The 16,982-nt window shown below is 30.9% G+C and overlaps 1 protein-coding gene across 8 annotated transcripts in view; it reads left to right on the top strand.

Moving 5' to 3' along the window:
* LOC144292902 (uncharacterized) overlaps positions 1-16,982 on the top strand; it is a 44,177-nt gene that overhangs the window by 26,083 nt on the left and 1,112 nt on the right. For 2 of the 8 annotated variants that reach the window (XM_077863863.1, XM_077863862.1), the window contains exon 3: positions 6,954-7,022. In XM_077863863.1, coding sequence (XP_077719989.1) covers positions 6,954-7,022 — 69 coding nt within the window. Of the gene's footprint in view, positions 1-3,582; positions 3,657-5,374; positions 5,510-5,750; positions 5,812-6,953; positions 7,023-8,422; positions 8,758-10,327; positions 10,347-16,982 lie in introns of those variants that run through there. The other 6 variants (XR_013360303.1, XR_013360302.1, XR_013360301.1 and 3 more) reach the window with 6 other exon arrangements.

Here is a 16,982-nt window from a genome sequence, read left to right as displayed (position 1 = left end):
GAGCCAAGACTAATTGAGAGAATATAAACACATGCATTCATTTTCTGTTATAAGAATGTCCAGAGATGATTTATAATGCAAAGAAAATATAAGAAATGATCTCTGTCACTTTGTTTATTTAAACTTTGATATTGATGGAAACACTTTTAAATCAATATTGTTTTGCTAGTCCTCTTAACTCCAAAGGCATTTTATTGACACATTTATTTTAGGGCCTATTATAGTTAGTGATTTTATATTTTTTCATATATCTCTGTTAGAGATCTAAAATCCTTTGAAAACAAGAACTCCATTTTGTATTTCTATACTCCAGACTAGCACAATATTGTTAATGAAACAAAACAGCATTCTAATTTGCTACAACTTCACAATTACCATTTTACTTAGAAGAGTTAGATTCAAGAACAAAATACTTTTGCTGAAACGTGGTTGGTTCTTGAATCAGATAATTAAAAATTTATGGCACAATTTCATCGGTGGAAAAAATATTGGGACGGATTGATAAAATGATTTTTCCTTTTGAGTTTCACGATTAAGAGATTTTCAACAGCATACCAACAATAACATTCTAGATTCTTATGTTCTGTATTTTCGGTCCTCTGGAGACATTTAATAGATTCTTTAGGTGAAGTAAAGTTTAAGTAAGTAAAAGCTTGTTTACCCAAACAATCTTTGCTTAGTAACACAAGTGTTCATATCCAATGTACTCTTGCCAGACTGTAGACAATAAAAGACAATAAATGGGATGAAGACATTTCTCCTTTAAAAAGTCTGTTTCCACTTTAAAACATTGCTAAGGAAGTCTCAACAGTAAGATATATTTGCAGTTGGCCTTTTTCATTCTTCTTTAATTTGAGAAAGGAGAACAGGGATGGGAATATTTTATTTGACTTTGGAGAAAGTTGGAAAGAAGAGTATGATTGAATCCCTATATTCAATAATTTTATAGTCCAATGAGAGATGGTGAAAAAATAAACACTTCAAATATTAAAAATTACAGAACAAAGAAACAAACAATATGAATGAAATTTTCCCAAATGAAAATTATATCTCTCCCTGAAAAAAATATATACATATAATCATATACTCTTATATAGGTTATTTATTTGTAGTTCTTTCATTTATTTTTAAATATTTTATTTATTTATTTATGAGAGACACAGAGAGAGCGTCAGAGGCACAGGGAGAGGAAGAAGCAGGCTCCCTGTAGGGAGCCTGATGCAGGTCTTGATCCTACGACCCCAGGCAGACACTCAACCACTGGTGCACCCAGCTGCCCCTATCCGTACTTCTTTCAATCTCATGCATTTCTTTTTAATCAAACTAAGATTGTCTTTGCTTTCTTCAAGTTTCAGATATCAACTGCTAAAGTTCTTATTTGTAGGTTCTTGGTATAGTTTTACATTCTTTTGTCATGAAACAGATACACTGCTCAATGTTACCTTTTACCTGAGTTACTTTGGTTTCTGTAATATTATCCCACACCTATTCCCACCCCAGGTTTAAAATATCCTGATATCTGAAAGCTTTTGCTTCCATTTGCAGAATAATTCTTATCTTTAACTTATTTTATATATGTGTCCATGTAACTACTAGTCCTGTGTTTTAAATCACATTGGGAGGGGTAGCTTGAGAGTGGAGGGGGTCTCTAACAATCTGTTGAGATGACCAGGTCTTACCTAGACAACTATTTATTGGCCTATTTACAAAGTCTGTATGCACAGCAATATGAAATTTTCATCTAGATAAATTAACATGAACTGCAAGAATTATCTTTGCCATGACATTTAAAAAAATAGGTAGATGGATTCTTATTCACAATATATAGATGAAAAAGCAATGACAGCCACTAAATATTACAGATACTTATTTAAAAATCTAGAATACTTAGGAGAGCCCTGAAGCTTTTTTTTTTCTAATTGCTTTTCCAATATTCTTTATTATGTATCAGAATTTTTATAAACAGTAAAGCTCACTGGCACACTATCTATCTTTATTTTCTTCTATAACCTGGCTTTTGCTAAATTGTAAGCACCTTGAGAGCAAACATTTTATTTTCTCATCATTTCCTAAAAACTTACTTGTTTAATGGACCTCATGGGAGTACCATAAATATTAAAAACTATAGAAGAGTAGCTAAAATTTGGGCTCCCATCTAATATTAAGAAAATCTTCGTATTAAATCAGGCTTTTATAACTGTACAGTTATATTCTCATGCCATTGAGATTTTTAATAACCTGATTTGTTACTTGTACTACAAATTCCAAGTAATGTATTTTCTGTTTTCAAGAAAAATGATGTATACTGTTGAGAACATAGAAGAATTTTGTCCTTAAAAAATGTATATACCCATGAAGGCAATTTTCCAGTCTATTAAATTAATAGTATTGAGTTATCATGGTAGAGCTACAATTCAAATCAATCACAGAACCGTTGTGTTGCTAAAATTCCAATTCAAACTTTGTTAAGTTTGCAAAATATGAGAAGTCAAGCTTCAGTCGTTCTAAAGGATATTAAGCAATTTAGGTAGATGGTATTATGTATTATTATTATATTATTATTATATATGTATTATGACTAATACATATGTAAGGAAAATTTATTCACTCATTAATTTATAAAAATTTTCATTGTAAAATAATATATTTTTAATTAAAGAATAAAATTTTTCAGGCTCATTTGTGAAACATAGTATAGATTAATGCCCTTCACCCCCACAAAGAAAGGTTTTGGTATTGCCAACAAATTGAAATAGAATTCAGTAAAAGTGTAGTCTATTAATCTTAAATGGTGCCATAGGACATGAAAACATTTTCCTCTTTTAATTAGGATAAGATATTTCTAAATGATAGTGTATTACGAAAGTCTCCTTTTAAATGATAGGTCTGAGAAATGAAAGAATGTCTGAAAAAGTGAAGCTCCTTATTAATTTCCATGTCTCTGTGGCCACAAACTCTAGGGTAAGGGATGCTGTAGTTGTTGAGTAACTTATTTATGTGAGATAAATTCTATAATGTGAAATACCATATTTAAAATTTTTAATATGTAGAAGTATCCATTTTAGAATGTATTGGTGTTTAAAAAAATAATTTCCAATTTTATATTGTAAGAAATGCAAAGTCATCTATATTTAGTTTATTTACAGACAGAAAAAAATGGAACACAAGTATACTTTCTTTCCTAAAATTTTTGAAACATAATTCCTTATAAATATACCTGCTTTTCTATTTTATGCTGTTAAAATAGCATTTGCCTCATTTTTATACATAGGGGTGCTGACACTCAGATCATAACTGAGTATAAAAATGACTGATATAAAGAAAGCCATTGTCATTCAACCACAGGACTGAAAAGGACCTTCACAGAGCACCCAGCCTGGCACTTTTTTCCCCAAGTGTTGAATGAATCCCATGGACAGGATGGGAGTGACTTCAGGTTGTTCTTTGGTATATTAGTTTGCTAAGACTGCAGAAATTACCACCAAGTTGATGGCTTAAAACAACATAAAATATTTTTGCATAGTTCTGGAGGCTAGAAGTCTGAAATTAAAATGTCAGCGGGGTACTACTCTCTCTTTACAGGCACTAGGGGAGGAGGCTTCCTTGCCTCTGTGTAGCTTCTGGCGGTAGCCCACAAACCTTGGTGTACCTTCACGGTAGGCACAGTACTCCAATATCTGCCTCTTTTGTCACATGGTGTTTTTCCTGTATATCTATGTCTGTGTCCAAATTTCTCTTTTCTTATAAGGATAGTAGTCATTGGATTAGAACCCATAATCTAGTATGACCTTATTTTAACTTGATTACATCTGCAAAAACTCTATTTCCAAAGCTGGTCCCATTCACAGGTACTGAAGATTATAATGAACATTTATCATTTTTGGTGGACACAGAAAGATGAACGTCATTTTTCTATAATGACATATTTTAGTGTACACCAGTAAAATATAATTAGCTCATCAAACTATAATTTCATTGATATGATATCATTGCTTGAGATGACCAAAGGCTAGAGTTAAAGGAAATGAATGAATTTAAAGGAATATCTTGAGTAAATAGATCTGGAGGTGTTACTCAGACAATTGATGCATTCACATTTGAAACTGATTGAGCTACCTTCAACCCCTCTCTTCAGGTAAAGTGTTACCTAGCAAGGAAAATAAGTAACTGAGCTCTTAAAAAAAGCTTCCCAGAAGACATTTTATCATTTACCTCCCAATTAGGTCATTGTGCTAAAATCTCATTGCCTGAAAGTCCTTCCTTGCATCTAACCCCAATGACTCTTGCTTAAGTTAAAAAAGACTGCTGTAGACAAACTTTTTATACAATTAAAAACCATTATTCGTCCAACAGACAGGCAGATGAATTATGGGAATGCAGAACTTCTAGTAGCTTAAGAATTTAATGGAACTATGGCACGTGAATTATGTGTTATCTTTTTTAAAATGTTAAGATTTAAGAACAAATAGTTATAATTTTTAAATTAAAAATTCATTCCAAACAGGTTGTGTTATAGATTTTTAATTTTCTGACAATAAAAATATATAACATTAAAATTGAATTTTAGGGCACCTGGATGGCTCAGTGGTTGAGCCTTTGGGGTAATCCCGGGGTCCTAGAATTGAGTTCCACATAAGGCTCCCCACAGAGAGTCTGCTTTTCTCCCTCTGTCCATGTCTCTGCCTCTCTCTGTGTCTCTCATGAATAAATAAGTAGGATCTTAAAAAAAAAAAGGGACTGAGTTTTAATCACATTCATGCTAAAACTATTTATATAAATCTTGTCAAATCAAGAAAGATTAAACAAAAAAGAAAGATTAAACATATTAGTGTGATAGTACAATCTCATTCTAGAAGTTCTAGAATGGAATTTTATGGTTCAAATGGATTTATATATTTAGTTTTAATTGAATTTTCAGTTTCGCAGGTACAGAAATATTCTTTGTTATGCAATATCCATTCAAAATTTCTCACTATAAATATAATTTGAGTTTAATAATTCTCACTTCTCATTGTCTTTCATTCTCATATTCTTTTTTTTACTCTCTGCAAAAGAACAATGGTTTTAATTTTGATTATTGGTTATTATGGCCTTGTGTCTAAAATCTTATGATACTGTTTCTTAATATAACAATTGTGTCTTAATATTGAAAAATTTGATATTTTGCAGAGCTTTGTAGCATAGAATGGAATTATTTTAAGAGTTTCACAATAATTTTAGAAATCTTGAAGTTTTAGAAGTTTTTACTAATATTTATATTAAAATTATTTTAAAAACCTTCTTGGATCAAAGAAATTATTTGGTAATACGATTTAAAACAACATAACTGAGCTTTAAATCAAATTTTTCCTTAACATCCCATTTCATTTTGGAGGCTTTTGGTATTTAGGACAATAAAGAAAGTCATACATTTCTAGTGAAAAATATTGTTGGCACAAATTCATGAGATTTGAGTAATATAAACTGATTGAATACGAGAAATGGCAGAAGAATGTCATTTATGTAATGAGTAAGTATGTTAGAACACACTTTTTAATGATTGTCAACTTTCCAGGATTTATGAATTATTATTTAGGCATTTAACTTAGATCTTTACATGGCTAAATTGATACAATGATCAGTTTACAACATATTCCATCTTCTAAGATGAAAAGAGTAAATAGGAAGCAAAATATCTTAATAATACTTAAAATTAATTTTTTAAGACATGTAGATAATCATTCATATCTAAAAACTATCATTTTGTTCAGCAACACCTTCATAAAGCCAGCTTTATGCTGGCTTGGACAATTTTGAGAAACTCTATCAAAGGTGGGTACCTTTGGTACTATCTAGCTGAAAAGTAGAATCAGGCACTCAGAGTGTCCAGGAAGTTCCATTACTAAAAAGGAGTGGTGTTTATTCATACTATCTACTTGAATCTACTTGACACCCTAGTTTCTTATAGTATGTGAGAATCAGAGAAGAAAGGTATACTTTCCTTATGTGCATAATATTTTACTATTGAAAACTGAGTATTTGCTGAAGTATATTAAAAAGCATCATACATTTCAGCTCAGTTCATGATCTCAGAGTTGTGAGACTGAGCTCCACATTGAGCTCTGAGTTAAGTGTAGAGTCAGCTTGAGACTCTCTCTCTCCCTCTCCCTCCGCCCTATCCCCCACCCACACTCATGCTCACTCTCTCTAAAATTAATAAATAAATCTTAAAAAAAAATAAAAAGCATAATATAGTATGCTTTACCAATACTGTATGACCCAAAAGTTTTTACAGGTTAGATGGAGAATCACCTTATAGACTAGAGACTCAGTGGACACTGGTTTCTAAATTTCTTGCAGTAGTTCTGATAAATCCCCTCCTGATTCATTAATGCCAAAATAATGGTTTTAACATATCCTTGTTTATTAAATGAGTGTCTAGTTTAAGATGTCAAACAGTTTTGGCTTTGGAATATTATAATCTGGATTTTTCAATATGGGATACATACTGGTTGTAAACTATAAATATATATATATATTCATATAGTGCTTCAAAATCTTCATCTCTCAAGGGGTATAATTATGCTAAACTTGCAAGTATTCATATTGGTAAACTGAGAACACAAATGTAAAATGCTTAATGAGTGGCTGGCATATTAATACAAATTCCACATGAAATTTAGTACTTAATACTATATACCTAATTCTATATACTGTTTTTTCCCTCAAATCAGAAGTTCTAGAATATTTTACTCTCAAGACCTGTTTGTAGTGCTAAAAATTTCTAAACACTAAAGAATTTTATTTATATGGATGATAATTGCTGACATATTTAAAGTTGATGAACCTTTATATGTATTAATTCATTTGAAACAATAAACTGCTTAAATACGAACAGAAATAATGTGCTAAAAACTATATTTCCAAAACAATTTTAAGAATGCAATCTTCTGTGATATGTTTTATTTTTGAAGGCAATGAAGAAAATCTGGCCTCACACATATGCATAGTTGGAAAAGGAAGACACCTTAATAACCTTTTAGGTAACGGTGGATATTTTCTTGATATCACAAAATACATCCATAGTTATAACATATTTTCTAAAATTTTAGTTGAAATTCAGCTAAAGTTTAGTTTCCTGGTAGTAAAAAAAAAAAACAAAACAAAACACTGAAACAATAGTAAAGTTTTACCTTAAAATCTCCTGGCCTATCCTTGGATTTCATCGGAAAACAAACCTGCAATTGATATATTTCACTACTGTATTGGTTTGTTGGGGCTGCCACAACAAAGTATCACAGCCCAGGTGGCTTAAACAGCAGAAATATATTTTCTCACAATTTTGGAAGTCAGAAGTTCAAGATCAAGATAAGGGCAGGAAAGGTTTCTTCTAGGGGCTCTATCTTTGGCTTTTAGATGGCTGTCTTCTCCCTGTGGCTGCACATGGTCTTTCCTCTTTCAAGTTAGATATTATCAAGAAAAAAATATTTAAAATTATTTTTAAAACCACAGGAAATTCTTGAATTCCTGAAATATATGAACCAGTGGTTCATGGTAATGATTATTTTAGGAAAAGTAAAAGAGAATAAACATTTTTAGTTAGCACAATACATCAAAGTTGAATTCAGTCAAATAAAACACCCTCTAGGTATTTCCATCACAAAAAAAAATATTAAAGGCTTTGATCTCAAACATTCATGTTCAACTTTGGATCAGACTTCATCAGTTTTTGCTAATCAACAACTTTGTGAAGTGTGTGCAAGCAGTGGGAGGGGTAGAGGGAGAGGGAGAAAGAGAAGTCCACGCAGGCTCTCTGCTCAGCATGGAGACTGATGTGGGGTTCAGTCTCCAAACCCTGAGCTGAAATCAAGGGTTGAACACTTAAGTGATTGAGCCAATTCAGGTGACCCAAAGTATATGCATAGATAGGTTTTGCTCAGTTTTAGTCTGAAGGCATTAGTTTTGACTAATGAACACCTAGAAATCAGCTTTATAAATATAAAATAAGCTATAATAGGCTATTTGTTCCCTATAGCTACTGAATAAAAAAAGGAAAACAAGTGTTTTACCTAGATCCTCCCCCTCTGTTTTTACTCTTTATTCCTTATTTACTTCAGACTGTGCGTGTAGTAAGGGTAGGTGGATGGAGGCAGAGACTAAATTTTTTGGCAACCAGAGCATCTCTCATCATAAAACCCCTAGTTTGAAATTTGTACCACAAAGGGCCTTGTGTCCTGAGAGAACTTCTGGACATTAGCAACATTTAGCTGTCAATAATTAGTCAGGTACTGTTTATTTTCTATTTTATTGTGTCATAAAAAGGCATCTTTTATCACGTCAGCATTAAAAGTGTCTTTTTTCTTATTAACTAATTTGGTGGGGCTGAATAACTGGCAATTTAATTTACTGAAATGATTTTTCAGCTGCTTTCTCCCTTTTGCAGAATTGCATGTGCAGTGCACCCCCTCCCCCAACTGCTACCCTCTCCTCTTCAGCTGGCACTAAAAAGAAAAGGGGCACGACTGTAACAACAACTTGAGAATGGTCAATATTCCCTTCCATGTAATGATTTGAAAAGGGAAGAAATAATTTGTAAAGGAAAAAAAATAAATTCTTATCAGTTTGAGATAGGAAACTCATGCATATGTCTGTGTATTTAAATCTGCAATATATAAAAGGAGGAGCAGAGTAACCAACCAATCAGTATACCGAAAATTTATAATTGTATTAGAGACAAGAACAGTGGTTCAATAAAGACCTACTAAACTTATTTTAAAATTGAACTATTAGTGTGTTTTTCATACTTGGCATTGCCTTTTTTCTCTCAATGATATAATTACCTTTAGCTCTTCCACATTAAAGTATGCTTCCAGAAATGGGAATGAAACAGTTGCAAAATTTTGGTGTTGTCAATACAGACCATGCCAAAAAATCATATGAGGAAAAACAAGACTATAAAATAAACTAAAAAATAATAGTTTTTATCCAATGTAAAAGTGAAGGATGTGAAAAAATAATAATAATCAAGAAGCATCTTAATTTTCTTTGTAGAAAGTAAAGTGGTAAATTTTTAATTAAAATATTTCTACATACTCTTAAATTCATAAAGTGACCTTATGATGTCATGGGATATGCTAAAAGATTTTGCAGTAAAATGTATATATAATAATAAACTATATTCCATGAAGGACATTTTAAAAAAACTAAGGTAAATACATGGTGCTATACATGTATAGAAAGTTAACACTGTTTTATAAAGAACAATACCATGTTTTTTTTTTACCTTACCAGTTAATCTTAATGCATATTTTTGCACCATGAAAAATATAACCACTCAAAATAACCCCCGTTTTTATTCAGAGATATTTGTTATTATAAAGTAATATCATTATGAATGTCAAGCTAAATGGTAGACCTAGTTACTGGAGGTAGTGGATTTTTTTTTTCCTATTTCCACAAAGATTGTCATTTAATGGAAAATTAAAGAATTCTGAAGGATCAAGGTGTTTGGAGTATCAAATATATATGAAGATTCTTTAGAATGCATTCAATGCCACTTTCTCTTTTAGTATCAGGCAATTTTCCTTCTTTTCCCAATTGCTAAAATGAATCAAAGAATGTATCTAATTACTAACTCTACACACTAAACTATATAAGGTTTCAGTTGGCTTTTTTGTGTTGTACAGTCTTAGGATCCTGATCAAATTATTTCTTTCTTACAGCCATTTAAGCCATCATTTGACATATATATATATATATATATATATATATATATATATACATATATACATTTTCCATTTCCTAATATCCATTTTCCATACTTTCTGAAAATTCTACTCACAAAATGAAGAGCTTTTCAGAAGTGTTATATTTTGTGAAGTGGCAAGAAACCAACAAGAATGCATATAAATTCTAAGATTTATAAGTGATAAAGTTAATCATGTGAGACTGTTTGGACCTTTTAATATTTAGAAATATCCATATTATTGATTTAAATCTACTCTCTTTACAGCCATTTTCTTAATATAAGTGTAGCCTCTTTTAATTCTTATATAATAAAAGTTATAAGAAAAACATGTTTTAATTTAAATTACAGTAACTTTTTTGGCAAACTTAATGCTGAAAAAACCTTTAAACATGTCTCATAAAAGTAAGTTGAACCTACTCCATATCTGCTGAGTAAATGTAGCAAGTGTTATATAATGATTTTTTATAGAAATGACATTTTAACTGATCAAAAGAATTTTATTAAAAATTAGACAATTTATTCTCACGAAAAATGTGTAACAGACTTGGACTTGTTTTTCTATTTTTATTTTTTAATGTCATTTCATTTGTACGTGTGTAGACAAACCTGCTAATGATCTCCATCTATTGATGTGATAAAAGAAAGTATATACCCGGAAAGGCTGGTAAGAACAAACACAGAAAGTGCAATGTACATATCATCAACCAAATAAAAATTCTGCATTTCTAAACACTCTTTAAACTATTTTTATTTTTATTTTTTTAATATTTATTCATTTGAGAAAGAGCACAAGTGGGAGGGGAGAGAGAGGGAGAGACGATCTCCAGCATATGCTGTGTGAGCCCAGTCCAAGGCGGGGCTGGATCTCACATGCTGAGATCATGACCTGGGCTCAAATCAAGAGTTCAGTGCTTAACTGAGCTATCCAAGTGCCCCTAAAGTATTTTTAAAAACCAGAGCACAGCATAATGAAATGTTTAAAAGTTCAAAGCTCTACTGAATTTCAAGTGATATTCATTGTAAAAATTAGTAATATCAATGCTTTTTGACATATTGGCTACTCAAAAGCCCATACTTCTCCAGAGAAAATTTTACATGAGAGGGTGTAAATATGGCATTTTCAAAGTGCAGACCAATGTTTTCCACTTACTTTTATATACAGTTCATATCTATGATTTGAGGTGACTAAGTTTTAAGAATTTACTCTGCATATTTTCAATTCCTGACTAACTCATCATGCTTAATTGTGACTTAGTTTTTAATTATTAAAGAGAATGTAGGGAAAAAAACAAAAATACAGTTTATATAGATGTGGTTGGTCTATGTAAGTTTCTCTAAGATAAGTAAAGAATTCTCAGATATTTTTGTTTGACCTGCTTCATTTTTTCATTCTTTAATTCATTCATCAAACCTACAGAAAATATTTATTGAACAAACTATGTAGCAGTCAAGTTCTGAAAAGAATTTCAATTAGAACTTGCTTTGTTTTCTTAAATTGATTTTTTACTTTAATCTGTTAAATCACTAATTTTTGACTATGCAAACTCTCAAGTTAATTTATGTAGTTAAACATGACAAATCATGTAGCTTTTAGAGAAGTGACTATCACATTTATATTTAGGGATATGACTTTTTTCTTTTCTAAAACCTTTTGCTATTTTAGTGACTTTGACAACTGAGAAGAGTGTTAATCCAGTCTTTATTTAAACTTTGGTTGTTTATTTGATCTCTTTCCTTTCTTAGACATTATACTGAATTCCATACTAGATTTTTTTTCATGAGGCAGGATGTAATCATCATAACAAAAATATATTAGAATTTCATTTTACAATCCCCGCCCTAAATAGAACTTTTATTTGAAGCTCTGTTTAGAAGTCTAAGAGCACATAAAATGAAAATCAAGCCTATGTGGAGATTACATTTCATTATTAATATGTGTGAACTTTATTATCTTGAAATAATCTAAATGTCTAAGAAATCACTTATAATATTTGTACTTTTAATTTGTAGTGTCATCCAAAATTAGAAAAAAATAATGCTGTTCTTACTTTGGAGTCTAATTTCTTGATAATTTCTGCCTATGAAATGGCAAGGAAAGGAATATTGGAAGCTGCAGAAAGTCATCCTATCACATGCAGAAACAGTTCAGGTGCAATGAAATCTTACTAACTAATGGAGGAGCAAATGTAGTTAACGATAAAATCAATGTTGTGGAAGTATAGTCAAGGGCACATTCTTTTAACTTTTTAACTTTTCCTTTAATCATTTCACAAGATAATATCAGAAGTATAATTATATGAAAAATAATTTGATACCTTACTGCTTCTTGGAATTAGTGGTATCCTTTTAACCTTAATCTAAAAAAAATAAATCATAATTTATTTGCTATCAACTTATTTATTTTTTTGTCTCAAATATTTGTTCTACTTAAGAAGGCCACCTGTTTCAAGCAAGGAATAGTGTTGATTTCTCAAAGCACTTGACAAAAAGCTCTTTATAATTTGATCACTAGCTCTGATTTCTTGAGGACAAGTCACAAGTAGTTTAAAGTAGTCTTTAAATATAAGGAAAAGAAAATAAAGAAAAGCAAAAAGGGAAGTAAAGAAAAAGAATGAAATGAGGAGAAAAGAAATCTAGACTTGTATTATTTATCTACTACAATGATTTACTTCTTACTTCAAAAGAGTTTACCAGGTAGACAAGATAAGTCAACCTAGTGGCATAAAAGATAAAATATATAAATAAATAGTTCGAACAATAAACATTTCACAATAGGAAACTGGAAAAGCAAAGCTTAGAGTCATAATAAGCCCTTATGAAATATGTAATAATTTATTGTTCTCCAAACAAAACAACATATAAATGAGAAAAAATATTTTCCTCAAATTATTCAAAGATGTGATAATTTTTTTTCTTCAGTAACTAAAGCGTATAATTTTCACCCACATATAAAATAATGTCCTCCTCCATTTTTTAGTGGGCTTTAAAAAATATACAAATTTGGAAGTTTAGTTATTACTATAATAATGGCCAAAGATAAACATTTTAAATAATTCTCTCATATTTCTGCTTTTGGCTTCTAGATTTTTTTTTTTTGGTCTTTACAGTTATATCTTGACTTTTAACACATTTTATTTGGAAAAGTGTGAATTTTTCATTGAAAACATGTATGTTGACTCATTCAGTAGTGTGCTTATTTTCCTGAGGTTTTCTCACTATAGATTTAACTCTCATTCTAGTCTGTTACTTAGGAATTGGTATAACTAATGCAGTGGTCAGAAAAAGTCATGTGCATGGTACCAATTAATTAACACAACTAATATATCAAAGGACCTGATTACATATAAAGGCATTAAGTCTACAAAAGCAATTTACTCTAAAGGGCACTTCAAAAGATAAATGACAGCACCTAAAATGCTGCTTTGAATATGAATGATTAATATAAAAGAAGCCGTCTTAGCAATAATATCATGAATGTGTTGAGACGCCTGAGTGACGCCGTGGTTGAGCTGCTGCCTTTGGCTCAGGTCGTGATCCTGGGGTCCTGGGATGGAGTCCTGTATCGGGCTTCCTGCAGGGTGCCTGCTTCTCCCTCTGCCTCCCTCTCTCTGCCTGTCTTTCTGTGTCTCTTATAAATAAAAATCTTTTTTAAAAAAATCATGAATATATTAAAACAGTGCATCTCAAACATTAATGTGCATATGAACCAGTTGGAGTTAAAATGTATATACCAGGGTGGGGCATGAGTTTCTGCATTCCTAACAAGTTTTCAGGTCCTGCAGTGGCTGCTAGTTCATGGATTACATTTGAGCACCAAAAATCTAATGGATCTCCTATGGATCCACTACAAACCCCATCCTAATGAAATTAATGTAAAAATAAAACCAATCCATTATACTTAGATCGAGCACAGAATTCAAGAGATTTCATAAATATTGTATTATTTAGCAATTATTTTTAAGATAGCAAAAAAGTGACTCACAGAGTTTAAGTGACCTATCCAAAGCAACAGATAATAGTTGAAGAGATAAATCTGAAATCCATGTCTCCTAGATGTGAATCCTTTCCATTGCATTCACCAGTTTTAAAATAATTTAGCTCTCTTCTAAGAAGCCAATGACCTTTTATTGGAAGGGGTTAGTGAAGTTACAGTCCTATTTTTACTTTGTGCGATAGTGACTTGCAGTGTTTATTTAATTCCACTATTTCTAAGAAACCCCACTATATTCAGTGTAGTTACCTGCTATGAGTAGATAAATCAAAGTTTTTTCAACAGATATGATAAATTCATTTTTGATCCTCTTATTCTTACATTGGCATCTTGATCAATCAATAAAATATTTGACACCAATTCTTTGCCCAAACCCATTTCTGCAATTGAAAATTCCTAAAGATAAATTCTAGAGGAAGTTCACAAATTCTATCACTTAATGAAGGGCCAAAATTTTACTTCTTGAGTTTGCTATTTCCCATCTAGACAACTACAGAATGGTAGTTTTTGGATAACTTTGCTGTTCTTTCAGTTCTGTTTTCAAACTTTACAAATGTTTCATTTTCTTTTTTAGAATGGTAGATTTTGTAGAATAAAACTTAAATAATTACACATGTTCATGTCGGAGTCTTGGTCATCCTTTCCCCTAGTTGTCTGTCTATAGTTCCTCTATCCTTCCCTGTCAGGATATATTGTTATAGATTTCATATTCTTTCCACAATTTACACTAAATTTTTGGTACTTTTTATATCAAGGAGGAGTCAAACTAATATGTAGTATTTGAAACCAGCATATTTTTTGGGTGTATATTTTGTCCAGTGATATAAAAACTATCTTAGCCTCTTTATTCCATTAAAGAAGACATTATACTAAGTGTAAAAAAGCTATTGTTTGTTGGCTCTTTTTCAAATATCTCTCTCTCTTAAAAATGCAGTGAACATATATAAGAAAGAACTTTGTAAAAAAAAAAAAAATGATCACAGTAACCTAAATAAATACTTCACTCTACTACCAAAGTCAGGAATGACCTGATGACATTATTAGAATCAGTAGCATGGACCAGTAAAGATCGATTTCCTAGATTCACATGCTGTCAGAGCATAACTCTAGATAGAAGTTTGTTATACACATCTAAAGTACTTCCTTTTAGAACGGTGTAAATTTAGATATGGCAGGAAAGGGTGACGATGTTTAATTACACAGCTAGCTTGGACTCCATGAGCAGCTTCCTTAGGTGGTATATCTATCATGATCCTCACAGAGGTATTTGTGTCTTTGTTCTAATCAGTTCTACTTTAGCTGCTTACTACTAAATGAAATATGTATTTCTGATATGTCTCAGTTAATAAACATTTCTTTCCTTTTAGTTAAAATTTATTGTAGGCCTATAATTGAGAATTTTATTTCTCTTATTTAGAACTTTGCCATATGTGGACCAATTTTTTTTCTCAGATCACACGATATTATAAAAGAATATCAAAGAAGAAAGCTTATAGGACTTTAAAATGTTGGCTATAAAAATAATAAAATCTTGGTTACTTTAATATAAATGTCATCTGGTATACAAATAGTGATCCATCTTAGCAGACCTGAAAATATATTAAAGTGTGATTAAAAGTAAACTGTGAACATTTGTTAATTTTTTTGAATGGCATCTCTCCCATGAACTGATTGCTCACAGTTCTGTATTGTTATGCTTGTTACGGTAACTTTGAATGGTATTACTCATGTTATCTATGGAATGCTAATTATGTTTTAAAGAGGAAACCAATTAAATGTAGTCTACACATCATTATTCTTATTTTGTGCTTTACTTTAAAAATTAATCTGTACATCATACAGGTTTTGTTAATATTACCTATAAAAACTATTTTAATACTTTCTAATAACTAAAGTGATTTTAAAATGCAATTAAAATAGATTTATTATTTTCTAAAACATTACTTCATAAGTCTCTAATTAAATGGTAAATGTACATATTTGTATTTGATTATAAAGATCATTGTTAATCCCAGCTTTCTAGGACATGAAAAAAAAAGCCAATAAACTTAATGTAGCTGGATTTCCATGGGATAAATTCAAATCTTTGGAAATTTTTCAGGATAGAATTTTAAAATAGACATTTCTTATTTTTCAGATAGATGTATTAGTATTTCTCATTTTTAGTAACATAAATTTGATTGAGTACCTGTAATAAGAGAGTAGTAATATGACAAATATTCAACATCCCTTGGTATAAGCTCTTACTAATCAGGATAAATATTAGTCTTCTCAGAACAAAGTTCAGGAGTAGATAACTTGTGGGGATCGGAATTACAACTCTGTCTATAATGTAAAATATGATTTTAGAATGTGATGGCCTATTCCTGAAGGAGACTAAAGTAAAATGAATTTTTTCATTAATTTATACGTATTGTAATACCCATCAACCAACTATATGTGCATGCCTGTTCATATTTTCATACTTCCTCTAGGATTTACCCATCTTGCAAAGAACTTACTATATTTAGCTCAAATTTCTTCATGTGCAACATTGAAATTCTTGAAGTGATGTGATTTGGTTACGTACTGATATGTATAAGAACCATATTATTTCTCATTTTCTACTCTACAGTTGGTATACTTTAGAAGCAATACAGTTGGTTCTTTACATCTAACTTGTAAATCATATTTGGTTTTGATTAGTGGTATCATTTTATTAAGACAGGTGTCTTACACTGGTGAAGACATGCATTCAATAAATACTGATGAAGGGTTGACTGTGGGTTAGGAAAAGTAATGGTAAATAGGACAGATAATGCAAATAATTAACATAGCACATAGCAATTAGCTATGCTATAAACATAAATTTACCAGTTTATATACGGAAAATTCCATTACTATATAGTAAATAGTAAATTCACTGAATCCTATTAATTCTATGAGGTTAGCACATATTCTGGAAAGTTACTATTATTGTCTTCCCTGTTTCTAAAGAGTAAACTCACTAAGACACAGGTTGATTAACTTGACCAAGGTCACATGCCTAGTAATGATGGAGCTGGACTTTGATCCCAGTTGGTTTGGTACAAGAGTCTTACTATTAACCATTTTGCCATACTGGCTTTCTGGCTTTAAATGGACTATTTTCTGATGCCTTAGAATGTGATCGATGTAGAGACACTGGAAATTATAAATGACCCTTCACATTACACACATTCTAGATACAACCAAGTTAGACTTATTAAGTAGTGAACACAGCTCACCCATGTCCACAGCATTTAA

The sequence above is a fragment of the Canis aureus genome, chromosome 21 (assembly GCF_053574225.1).
Source record: "Canis aureus isolate CA01 chromosome 21, VMU_Caureus_v.1.0, whole genome shotgun sequence".
Taxonomy (NCBI): domain Eukaryota; kingdom Metazoa; phylum Chordata; class Mammalia; order Carnivora; family Canidae; genus Canis; species Canis aureus.
Note: the sequence above shows the minus strand (reverse complement) of the source record. Positions and strands in the feature narration are given on the sequence as shown.